This window comes from Fusarium phalaenopsidis (assembly GCF_050370095.1).
Source record: "Fusarium phalaenopsidis strain FUZ10S chromosome Unknown contig_32286, whole genome shotgun sequence".
Lineage (NCBI taxonomy): Eukaryota > Fungi > Ascomycota > Sordariomycetes > Hypocreales > Nectriaceae > Fusarium > Fusarium phalaenopsidis.
The window spans coordinates 402,338-414,496 of record NW_028145413.1 but is presented as its reverse complement, the minus strand read 5'-3'; the positions used below and the strand labels follow the sequence as shown (position 1 = coordinate 414,496).

General features: G+C 51.5%; 5 protein-coding genes and 1 non-coding gene across 6 annotated transcripts; 4 read left to right on the top strand and 2 right to left on the bottom strand.

Annotated features, from left to right (window-relative positions):
- Positions 1-603: 603 nt before the first annotated feature.
- On the top strand, positions 604-2,043 carry LRP88_02420 (uncharacterized protein; the record flags this gene model as incomplete). The annotated part of the gene is made up of 5 exons (XM_083239071.1): positions 604-735; positions 837-1,063; positions 1,115-1,349; positions 1,399-1,512; positions 1,579-2,043. 5 exons carry the CDS (start codon positions 604-606, stop codon positions 2,041-2,043), a joined length of 1,173 nt encoding a protein of 390 aa, XP_083104201.1.
- Positions 2,044-2,246: 203 nt separating this feature from the next.
- LRP88_02419 (major facilitator superfamily domain-containing protein) lies at positions 2,247-3,738 on the bottom strand (the record flags this gene model as incomplete). The annotated part of the gene is made up of 4 exons (XM_083239070.1): positions 2,247-2,417; positions 2,467-2,806; positions 2,945-3,201; positions 3,250-3,738. The coding sequence occupies 4 exons, from the start codon at positions 3,736-3,738 to the stop codon at positions 2,247-2,249; spliced, it is 1,257 nt and encodes a 418-aa protein (XP_083104200.1).
- A 471-nt stretch (positions 3,739-4,209) lies between these two features.
- Positions 4,210-5,619, top strand: LRP88_02418 (pyridoxal phosphate-dependent transferase; the record flags this gene model as incomplete). The annotated part of the gene is made up of 1 exon (XM_083239069.1): positions 4,210-5,619. The coding sequence occupies one exon, from the start codon at positions 4,210-4,212 to the stop codon at positions 5,617-5,619; it is 1,410 nt and encodes a 469-aa protein (XP_083104199.1).
- A 56-nt stretch (positions 5,620-5,675) lies between these two features.
- On the bottom strand, positions 5,676-7,852 carry LRP88_02417 (Zn(II)2Cys6 transcription factor; the record flags this gene model as incomplete). Its single annotated transcript, XM_083239068.1, has 5 exons — positions 5,676-6,014; positions 6,066-6,432; positions 6,484-7,072; positions 7,124-7,767; positions 7,821-7,852. The coding sequence occupies 5 exons, from the start codon at positions 7,850-7,852 to the stop codon at positions 5,676-5,678; spliced, it is 1,971 nt and encodes a 656-aa protein (XP_083104198.1).
- A 908-nt stretch (positions 7,853-8,760) lies between these two features.
- On the top strand, positions 8,761-8,868 carry LRP88_02416. The gene has a single exon. It is a non-coding gene; the product is annotated as a tRNA-OTHER (tRNA).
- Positions 8,869-9,401: 533 nt separating this feature from the next.
- Positions 9,402-11,052, top strand: LRP88_02415 (cytochrome P450; the record flags this gene model as incomplete). The annotated part of the gene is made up of 3 exons (XM_083239067.1): positions 9,402-9,824; positions 9,872-10,936; positions 10,990-11,052. 3 exons carry the CDS (start codon positions 9,402-9,404, stop codon positions 11,050-11,052), a joined length of 1,551 nt encoding a protein of 516 aa, XP_083104197.1.
- Positions 11,053-12,159: the final 1,107 nt, after the last annotated feature.

Below are 12,159 nucleotides of genomic sequence, written 5' to 3'. Positions count from 1 at the left end.
GACCTATTCCCCACTCGTTCCGAATGCGGTTTACCCCTCGGACGACTCCGCAGATCCCGCGGGCCGTAGGGGGGCACGGGTGGTAGGGGGGATTGCCCCTTTTATGCCGCATCTGCCGGAATTTCATAACGCGATGATCTTCTCCTTATCTAGATGGTTTGCGCCATGAGGGGGAAACGGGGTCATGATCTGCAGGGGGCCTGTCTAGCCTTTCTCTTTGTTCTTCCCTAGCGTCGTGTTGCAGTGTCCGTGTGCTGAAGAAAAGTGAGCAGCGGAGCCGCAGCCGCCCACCACCAGCGTGTCCGTGTTCACCGTGCAGGGAAGAGTCGACAAAAGGACGAATGGAACATTGACGGTTGGGGCAGGGGTTTGCTTGGTTTTTGTTAGAGAGGCGAAAAGACGTGTTGAAACGAGTTGGGATGTTCCCATAAAGCTAAAATCTGAGGGCGCATGCACACCAAGATATGCTCCCGATTTATTCCAGACAAGCCACACATCTTTTTTCTCCAATTCAGTCCCTCCTTATTTCTTTTTCTCCCCTCTTCGTTCCAATCCCTCGGGTCGCTTCCTAAATCCTTCAACGAAGCGCAAGAGCATGTCGTCATGGGCATCGAAGAGCAGTTCGTCCTCCTCTCCATCGGCCTAATCACCATCGGCGTCCGAGTCGGTGTGCGATGGCGCCAAGTTGGACCGGCCGCATGGCAGCTCGACGATTACCTGATGCCCTTTACTGGGGTGAGTAGTGCCAAGTGAAACCCACCTGTTGGTTCGTGAACCAACAGAAGGAATGCAGCCTGCAGAGACAGACACTGACGATCCCCATTCTTGTTGTACAGCTCGTCTTCACGGCAGAGACAGTAGCAGCGTATCTAGTCGGCGCCAAATTCCAAGGGCTCACTAATAGCTACATGACGGATGCCGAGAGAGCCAACATCGATCCAAACTCTCGGGAACACTACAATCGCGTCTGGGGTTCCAAGATCCAGGTCATCGGCTGGTCGTTTTACGCCTGCATCCTCTGGAGCCTCAAGTTCTGCGTCACTGCCTTTTACGGCCGACTCACGTATGCTCTACAAATCTAAAAAACGCAATGGACAATGGTTAACTTGGGTAGATCTGGTCTGGCGCACCTCAAGACCCGTGTGAAGCTCGCATACGTTATCCTCGCAATCACCTACGCGGCCGTCGCTCTCACGATCCTCCTTTCATGTCAACCATTCCACCACTTCTGGCAGGTCACCCCAGACCCAGGGACTCTGTGCAGACCGACAAACTCGCCCGCCTACGTCTTGGTCGTGGTTATCCCTAACATCTTGACTGATATCTATCTACTCTCGATCCCACTACCTGTCAGTCTTTTTCTCATCTGAACCCTGTTCCTTGTGCTGACTCGACTAGCTTCTCTGGGGTGTGAATATCAGCTTGCGACGCAGACTTACTCTTATGCTTTTATTCAGCGGTGCTCTCTTCATCATGATGGCTGGCACAATCCGAGCAGTGACCATTCTCTCAGTAAGCCCAACCCACCATCCCCATGCCTCAATGCATGTCATCTTATTAACTGTTCGTTCTGTCTAGTCGGGTCCTGAAGGAGCTGTGTCGGGCAGCTCTTGGGCATGTCGAGAAACCTTTGTCGCCATCATCGTAACGAACCTACCGATCATCCAACCCCTGATCCGAAAGGGTGCCAGCATGATTGGCCTCAGCGTCCTCTTCAGTCGACAGACAAAGTCCAACGGCGAAAGTCACCAGCTCCGAAGCAGCGAGATGGGCGGAAGTCGATTCGGCACCCGAAAGACGCAGACGCGAACGCATCCACTATCTGTGCCTCAACCTACGGCTTGGGGCAGTGACGAGCACATCTTGCCCGAAGACAGCGATGGCAGGTCTACCAGCAAGGATGGAAACGGTGGTATCATTATTGCGCAAGAGATCAGCATCCAGTCGGAGGCCGCGTCTGCAGTGGAGGCAAGAGATGGTCCGAGGGGCCCAGCGAACGACTGGGGTTTCAAAGCTTCGGCTAGAACGCCCCAGCAGTATTAAACCCGGGAACCCCATACTCAATGTATCGATAACGGGGAAGATCAATGCGATCCGTTATGGAGTGGGTAAAAAAAGTATAAAATAACATATATAGACATGTAGCGCAGAGACCACGAGTCGGTGACTCGGGTTGTGGACGGGATGCTCACGCCGCGCAAGGATACCAATAATGTAATATTATCGCCGCAAACAGATGGAACCTTCTAAATACGGACTAGGAGACGCTTCGTTTGAGTGAAGCGAATGTACAGGATAAAACATAACCCGACAAGGGACATGGCTCCAGCGTAGTACGCGGCAGGACGAAACTCCTCAACCCCTTGGTCACGGCTATCTCCGGCTAGTGAATAGATCCCAGATGCGATAGGCGTACCCTAAAGGAACCGTTTAGCACATGTTTCACGAAAGCAGTGGCCAACTTACAAAGAAGAAGCCGCAGAACCAAGTCGTCCACAGGATGGGGAGGATGCCCAGGGTGTTCTCGGCCCCCATCGTGGCCCCGACCATGGGAGGGACCAGACTAAAGAACGCGCCGCATCCGATGCCGTTGAAGATCAAAAACACGGAGAAGATGCCAACTGTGGAGGCCAATGGCCAGACAACGAGGGAGCTCAGGCCAATGAACAGCAGGCAGAGCACCAAGCTATTGAGAGGCCCGAGCAGCACATCGGCAGTGTATCCGCCCAACACACGGCCCACCGTAGAAGCGAGATTCCAGGCCGCTAAGATGACGATGGCTATCTGGTTAGAGTACCCCATAGATCTGGAAAAGATGGGAATAAAGTACGGCGGAATAAACAGCGGGAAGCACGAGATTGCCGTCCCCACCACGATCAGCAGGAACCTCGGCTCCTTGAAGCGATACCTGAGACCAATTTAGAGAATAAACTTTTTCCAAGACCCGTTGACTTGCCATTGGAGTTTCAAGTTGGCGCTCGCTGAACCCTTGGGTTGTTGGATAAAGTAGGATGCAGGGATGCAGACTCCCCATAGCATGAAGCCTAAGATGCGAAACGTCCACGCGACGTCGAGATTTCTAACGAGGAGATTCGTTGCAATGCTCATTACGGCGGCTCCGAGACTTCCTCCACCGAAAACGATACCCATTGCGAGACCTCGGTACTTTTTGAACCATCGGAGAGGCGCAGTAGAACACGACTAAAACAAGTGTTAGGTGTGTATCAAACAGGTATCGGATAGACTCACAAAGATGCACAGTCCTCCTCCAATACCAAAAATAACTCCGTGGAATACAAACAGAGCTCCGACATGTTTCGTAGTCCAACTCGCCAGAAACTCTCCTAGTCCCATCAAAACGGCTCCTGATAGTGCTGTCTTTTGGTATCCTAGCTTGCGAACTGCTATACCCGACAAGACACTAAGAGAGATCATGAAAGATGTACCCAAAGATCCAACAAACGTTAAAGTCGTTAGACTAGACGATGTCGTCTCGACGAGTCTCACTTGCATGATACCCCAGGAGTAAATCACACCGAGGTAGACAAACAGCGAGCACGCTGCTGCTGCCACGGGGATCCATCCTTTTGGGTTATCAAACTCGATCTCTATAGTTTTTGGTGTAGGAGGGGATGAAGAGTCGGTTTGTGAGCGGTCGGTTTCGTTGCCCTTTTCGGTGTCTGAGGTGGCCGACGAGCCGGGCCAGTCGGCGACTGGAGGTTCTGTCCGAACAGTCATTCTAAGATAACCTTGAGGGATAACAAGACACCCGGAAGGGTAAGAAACAAAGCGCAAAGAGAAGAAAGAGTCTTGACTACTGATTCGAGTTGAAACATGAAGAAACAGGAGAAAGATGACCGTACAAATAGCAATTCAGTCAGACTCTCCGATCAAATCCTCCCTGTCTCGGGCCATCGGCGTCGGCTTTGGCATTGACATCTAATCCGAGCCTTCTAGATCATGATTTTGGCGATATCAGTGGAGAAAATGGAAGGATTTTACACTTAGTTCGTCTCCTGGCAGCCCCATATCGAGATCAGCCGGGTCGTCGGGAGAACCATTCCCGACGGACCATCGGGTTTCGGCTTTGGGGACTTATAAAGATACCAGTCTAACAAGACAACTTCTCGTTGTTTTGATCAAGACAAGTCAATCATTGCCTTTTATCTTTGTTGCAAGTTACATTTCTTCTTGTCAAGTTCATCAATCATGGCTCCTTCAAGAAACGACGATCTCGTCTCAGAGGTCCCTTCACACCAAACCCCCGTCAAACCAATGAGCAAAGAAGGATGCTTGATGCATCGTTCACTCATTCAACATCCCTACATGGTCGAGTCAGCCTCTGGCATCGAACTCAAGCTTGCCAGCGGACAGACCATCATCGACGCCTGTGGAGGCGCAGCAGTCGCCCTCATCGGTCATGGCAACGAGGAAGTTATCCAGGCCATCACGGACCAAGCCCGAAAAGTCAGCTACGTCCATACGCAGGCTTACACGACTGCACCTGCCGAAGAGCTTGCCAATCTCATCCTTGAGGGCAACCCTCATGGCCTTGAGAAGGCTTTCTTCGTTGGCAGTGGAAGTGAAGCTGTCGAGTCAGCTTTGAAGCTTGCACGACAGTACCACTTTGAAAATGGCGAGTCAAAGAGAGTTCACATCATCTCAAGACGGCAATGTTACCATGGAAACACAATGGCCACCATGTCAGTCTCGACAGTCCTGGCTCGCAAGACTCCCTACCAAGGATTCATGTATCCCAACGTTTCGCACGTCTCTCCCGCGTATGCGTACCAATATAAGCATGAGTCTGAGAGCGAAGCAGACTTTACAGCAAGACTACTCACAGAGCTCGAAGAAGAGTTTCTGCGAGTTGGCCCTCTGAACGTTGCCGCCTTCATCGCGGAGACCATGGTCGGCGCGACGGCGGGTTGCGTCACGGCTCCTGCGGGTTACCTCAAGGGCGTCAGAGCTCTATGCGACAAATACGGCATCATCCTGATTCTTGATGAAGTCATGTGCGGAGTCGGACGCACTGGAACATTCTTTGCTTTTGAGCAGGAAGGTGTTGTACCAGATATCATGACAATTGCCAAGGGTCTCGGAGGTGGTTATGCCACCATTGCCGGTGTTCTGATTCACAAGAAGGTCGTCGACGTTCTGAGACGGGGCTCGGCTGCTTTCAACCACGGTCACACATACCAAGCGCACCCGATTTCATGTGCTGCTGCATTGGCTGTGCAGAAGATTGTCAAGCGAGAAGACCTCGTGTCGCGATGCGCCAAGATGGGACCTGTCCTCGAGAGAGCTCTACGTGCCGAACTCAGCGAGTGCAAATCAGTGGGTGACATTCGAGGACGGGGCCTCTTCTGGGGAGTCGAGTTTGTCAAGGATCGATCCACCAAGGCGTCGTTTAGCCCAGATATCAAGTTTGGCCCTCTTGTGCAGCAATTGGCCTTCGAGAAGGGCGTTGCACTGTACCCTGGTGCTGGTACTGTTGATGGTGTCAGGGGAGATCACATTCTGATTGCACCGCCTTTCACGGTTTCAGAGGAACAGATCAGTCACATTTGTAGAGTGTTGAAGGAGGCTGTACTAGAAGCGGAGAGGAATCGCCTGTAAAATGCATAGAAGCAAAAAGTTAGATTGACATAATTAGCGAGAATAATGCATTCATTTCAATTCATTATGCTGCTAATCTCGGCGAATTCCACCTCCTGCAACATTGACCACCAGTTCGGAAAAGGGTCCAGAAAAGCAGGGTTGCCCGTCGGGTTCAAGCCCATGGGAACTTGAGCATGTTCTCTCCCTACTCTGTCGTCATTTTCAATGTCTCTTGAAGAATTTCTATCCGCGCGACGAATCTGCTGTAGATGCAAGTCAGATCGATCTACGATGCGGTACTCGTGGATGGATTGGTGCAGAGTCTCAAAGTCGGCTCTCGATCTTCCTCGAAACCGTCCACTATCCTCGGTGGCGCTCTTGTACAAGAGCGACGAGTTTTGGATGGTTTTAATCTGCCAGTGTTAGTTCTGAGCACTAAACTCGAGGCTCAAATGTGCACATACCCAGCCACCAGCCAACTCCCAGGCATTCTGAAACTCCTCCAAGTATTCCAAACCCCAGTTCATCAACTGCTCGGCTCTCGGACTTCTACCAAGATTCATCTTTGGAAACCTAAAGATGTACAAGTTAAGAAAGCACGCGGTAAAGGCGCAAAAGCCGGAAAAGGGCGTCATCAGAGGTATGCCGCATTCGGACGCCTCTTGCAGTAAGCAGGTAATCTGTTCAGCTGCCCCGTACAATTCTTTGGCGCTGTCCTCCCACCATCCTGGCGGGGCTTCCGCTTCAAGGAGAGGAGGATGTATGGGGCCTTGGGGTGTGGATTCGGCGGTTGGTAGGAAGGGAAAGTATTCGCGGTGAAGCATGATGGTACTGTTTGATGTTGTGAGTCGAGGCAGCATCAAGCCATGGTGTACTACTCACCTTAGATAGTACAGCATATTCAGGTATATGAAAGACTCTCCATGCCCCAGCGTCATGTGGACGGCAACGCTGTGTCTTGGATAATGCAACCTGTGATGCTGGCTTCTCCTCCACTCCTCGAGTCGGTTTCTGCAGTTTGACCAAAGCGAGCCTGGTACCCAAGGACAATTCTCTGGAGCGCACATTCCAGGTGCACATCGACCGTTATTAAAGAAAAACGCCATTGCTTGAGCGTAAATATCGAACCCAAGAACAATCGTCTCAAAGCTCTGCGCGAGGTCCAAGTTACCAGACGGATCAGAATGATTCGCCGTCAAGTTTTGACTCAGCGACGCCCCGTCAGATCCAAAAGCAAAGTCGAAAAAGTTTGGCGGTCGAGGGACCTTGAGCTTCTGCATCTCGGGCATGGGGAGCATGCGCGGGTTGTAAGTCCCAGAGTTGATGGTGCAGTCCATGATGAAGCAAGCCCAGTACGTCCGAGTCTCGACTACCACGGCGAGCTCGTCCACGTCGTTGTTCTGTGAGATGTCGAGAGCGTGGGGGGAGATGCGCGAGCTGTGGAGGGACTGCATGATGCGGATAGCCATGCCTGTATGATATCAGTGCTATGTTCATAGAAGAGCTTCGGAATACCTACCGCAGTGCATCCATGCTTTATGAAACTCTCGTACACCCCACTCGTAGAGTGTCAAGATGAGAAGTGCCTGAACGACCTGAACATTTGGCGGTAGGAGAATGAGATTCGACAGGACACTCCAGGCGTATGACGCGTAGCAGTCGCTACTTCGCAACCGGTGAAGCCATTCTCCATTGCATATCGATGACTGCTTTCTTGTTATTGCAAGAATAGTCGCCAGAAGAACCTTGCTCTCTCTTGATCGGCTAGACTGGTATTCTTTGATAAACGCCGAGGGCTGCAGTATCCTCAGCTCGGGGAATTTGGCCGTGAAAATGTTGAGAGCCTTCAGAACGACACCTATCGGTAACCTCGCGAGATGCTCATCAACGGGTTCCTGTCCCCAGCTCGAGACCGTCCTCCTTGACAAGGAAGGACTCGGCCTAGGCGGTCTGATGGGATCCTGTCGCGTAACGTCCGGCGTACTCGCAACCGTCGAAACATGATCCGCCCTCGGAGTAAGCTCCGGTGTCGCCCTCTGAGCCCTCGCAGCAATCTTCTTTGCCGATCTAGCCTGCGGCCGAGAAAGCTCGCACTCCGAGTTCCCCAGCTTCAGACACTTCTGACAAGGCGCAGTCCCCTCATTGACACACTTGATCTTGGCCTTTCTTCACGCCGCGTATCTGTTAGATCTCATCTGGGCCCATGACGCGGGACTCACCGGCAATGGTCGCATGATAGACTGGAGCGCATCGTCACCGTCTCGGCTTTGAAGGAGGGAAACTTTTTTTGTTGTGTCAGATCCGAGTTCCGAAAGCCGGAGCTTAGTTTAAAAAATTCAGACACCAAAAACTCCATCGCGGACGTCGCGGATGTCGGACTAGTCAGTCGCGCCCTGCGACCCATCTCACATCGGGCATTTTAGCAAGTTGGCCGATTGCTGTACTTTGACGAGCCACAAGTGCGAATGAAGTTGTCAGTGATGAAATGGAAACAAAGAAAAAAATTGGTGATAAATCTAGATAGTCTCTACAATAAACCCAGATTTTATCTACAAATCTCAACGATATTAATAGTTTCCCAAGAGAAACCCTAAAGTGCTTGTTGCTTAATCCACGGCGGTGAACCACCGGCTTTGCGATCTGGCCGGCTTGGTGTAGGGCTACAGAGATTGGATCCGCCTGAAAGCCTTTGTTTTCCTCGACAAACTCAAGGCGCTCTCTACTCTTTAACACTGCAACATTTTGGAACACACAGGCACTGATACGGCTTGATTGCCTTGTTCTGATCTGCCTAGACGGGTGAAAAAGTGCGTGAGCATAGTCCATTATGCAATGCAGCGCAAGACGCTAACTATAAATAGCGGTTTGTGGATACAGCCACTGCCTGAGTTGGTGTAGCGGAAACATCGTGTTTGGCACGCAGTTTAAAAACCATATAACTGTGCCCTAACTAAGGGGGTCAGGGAGCTAGGTTCGACTCCTGGGCTTGGGACCTTTTTTTTTTCTCACTCTGAGTAATTTTCTCATTGCGTTGTGATTTCATTCTTTTTGCCAACGCTGCACGATGTCTTGTTGTTTGCGCACATACTGGCGAAGTAGTGTAGGCCCGTCCTGTAAAATGTACTAGCTTCATAGGGAAGTTTGTGGGTCAGTTTGCTGCCCGAGGTGGTGTAGCGGTAACATCCTTCGGTGACACGCAGTTTGCTTAAAGTTAAACTGTGCCCAATTTGTGGTCCGGGGGGCTAGGTTCGACTCCTAGTCTTGGGTCTCTTTTTTTGCAATCTTTACTTTCAATCAATGATTTAATTCTTCTGCTGTTGTCGCGCAAGCCTGCCTCTCGCTTGTGATTGAGGCGCGCCAGGGGCTAACTGTATACAGTATTTAGTGGGTCCACGGACAGCCTGCCTGATGTTGTCGTATTCTTGTTCGAATCCCATTCTCGGCATTTTTACTTACTGTTTCCTCTGTGTCTCCCCTTCGTTTTGGCGTATACGAATTTTCAGTTGCATGATCCATCAAGTTGTCCCCATAGGCCTACATGGCTTGGGGCAATTAGAATGGTGACTGGCGGGATGAGAAGCCCCATGAGAGAGCAGAAACATTGGGAAGAGCTGGCAATCGCAGCCTCCTTTGCACTTAGATGTGAACCCCAGTCCCTTCACCGCCCTGGTTCGGTAGCTTACTCATCCAGCGATAGCGATGTAAAATGAATCGAACGGATGATGCTGACAGTCTGACCACTTGTAAAAATTGTTCTTGGTGTGCTCTCAAAAGGGCAAAAAGCTGCGGCGCACACTCCAATGGAGTCTCTATATGACAGCTTTCGAGCTCTGCCGCTCTCCATCTCGATCCCTCTTACCATCGGCCTCGTCGTTGTCATCGCCATTGCCCGCAATGTGATTGGGCAGCTGTACTTCCCCGACCGGAACCGACCGCCCGTCGTCTTTCACATATTCCCGTTCATTGGCAGCAGTGTTCAGTATGGAATCGACCCGTACAAGTTCTTCTTCGACTGTAAGGCCAAGTATGGGGATTGCTTCACTTTCATCCTGCTAGGGAAGCCGACTACCGTCTTTCTTGGTCAGAAAGGGAATGAGTTCATCCTCAATGGCAAGCATGCTGATTTGAACGCTGAGGAGGTGTATGGAAAGCTCACGACGCCTGTGTTTGGCAAGGAAGTGGTATATGATTGTTCCAATGCAAGGTTCATGGATCAAAAGAGAGTATGTTCACCCAACCCATTTCTTGTCCGCGTCTAACCACCTTTTAGCTTCTGAAACTCGGTCTGACTACGGAAGCGTTACGTGCTTATATCCCCAAGTTTGTCAAGGAAGTTGAAGACTATGTCAACACCTCGCCCTACTTCAATGGAGAAACTGGACAAGTCAACATCACCGAGGTCATGGCTGAAATCACTATCTACACGGCTTCTGGCTCGCTGCTGGGAAACGAGGTCCGGTCCATGTTCGACAGCACATTTGCTCTTCTGTACCGCCACCTTGACGATGGATTCCAGCCCATCAATTTCGTCATGCCGTGGCTTCCTCTGCCGCAGAATCGACGTCGCGACCACGCCCGCAATGTCATGGAGGGATTATTTGCCAAGATTATTCGACAGCGTCGCGAACAGGGGAACCAGGGCGATGAGACCGACATGATCTGGACTCTTATGGATGCGCAGTACAAGGATGGCACGGTTCTCCCGGATATACATGTCGCGCGACTGTTGATCGCTATTCTCATGGGTGGTCAGCATAACACAGCAGCAAGTGGCGCGTGGCTCTTCCTCAACCTCGCCCATAAGCCGCATCTGGTCGAGGAAATGTACCAAGAGCAGCTCGAAGTTCTTGGCTCGCCGCCAGCTCCGCTGACTTGGGAAAATGTGCAGAAGCTGACGCTCAACGGTCAAGTCATCAAGGAGACTCTACGTCTACACAGCCCCATCCACTCAATCATGCGCGAAGTCAAATCCCCCATGCCTGTACCAGGTACCGAGTGGGTTGTTCCTCCATCGCATACCTTGCTCGCATCCCCTGGCACTCTTGCACGATCTGAAGACTTCTTCCCCCGGCCCCTGGAGTGGGATCCGCATCGTTGGGACAAGGTTGATCCCCTCGAGAAGCCGGTGGATGATTCGCAAAAGGTTGATTACGGGTTTGGCATGATGAGCAAGGCAGTGAGCAGCCCGTATCTACCCTTTGGTGCTGGAAGACATCGATGCGTTGGCGAGCACTATGCGTATGCGCAACTTGGTGCCATTGTCGCCACCTTTGTGAGACTGCTTCACATGGAGCAAGTTGACCCCAAGGCGCCGATTCCGGCAACAGATTATTCGGTGAGTTCTGATGTGTCCTCTCATGTCCTTTGTGTGCTAACAACACTCCACAGTCAATGTTCTCCCGACCGATGAATCCTGCGATTATTAAATGGCGTCGTCGCAAGCCCGAGTAAAAAACCTGTGGGAAATCCGATCAAAATGAACCGGGCATGCTAAGGACAACAGTGGTCCGCGTACCGGGTGGGCTGTGAGGGGATCATGTTAGGGGAATGTGGTGATCTGGTCTAATCGGAATTGAACCTCTCGCCGATGACTCAGATAGACTAAATGTAAAAGATGACGCGGGATATAGAGTGCAAGCGAACTAATACACGGAAGGTCATTCTTAATCCAGTTCAACCTCTCGTGGCGGGATGTCCGAGTCTGCTAGTGGGTGATTTCTCAGTGCACTACTCTGAAGCCCACCAAGCGTCTCGACGTGAAAAATTGTAGTAAAAAACTTGCAGGAATGTCTAATCAGATCCCCAATCTTCTAATCAACAGACGGGCTTGCCTTCGAGTCTCATCAGCAGTTGTAAAGGTAAGTATCCATGGCTCTGTCTTCTGGCTCTGCTATCCCATCGAGGGCTGGGCTTTAACTAGACTCCATGCGATGGTTGGTCGTGGAAAGGAACTAATAGTGTCTCTGAAGCTCTTCTTCGGGCCCGACTCTTGGTTATCTAGCTGGGGATGCCGTCTTCCCATGCGGAAACCGAGTATTACGGCACCGGCAATCAGAGCAACGCCGGCGAGGGCTCCGATCACCGCGCCGGCGATAACGCCTGGGCTAGGTCCACCCTTTCCTGTTTCACTTGGCCTCGTGTCATCGGTTTGGCTTTCTGAATCGCTCTCATCTATTGAGGTTGCAGAGGGGACCGTGGTTACTTGGAGCGTTGGTTGGGGGCCGGTAATTGTGACTGTTATCGGTTCGTCGGAGCTGGCGGAACTCGTCGTCGTTGATATCAAGGCCTGAAAGGCCAGCGCCATGAAACGAACAATCCTGCACCAGCGATCCATGGTAGTGAGAACCTGCGGACCGACGGTTTGAGGAGAAATGAGCGCAGACCCCGGCAAAGCTGGGCTTTTAGAGCTCCCCCCTTCTCCCTGCCAAGTATTCTTATTCCTGACAGCAACGCCGTGGCGTTAACATGGCGTGTTGAGGATAGCAGGTTTAATTCAGCTGAGTCTTTCGGCTGTAAGGGTTGGTCAAGTTGATTGGCGAGGCGGCCTTGGCAAAGACA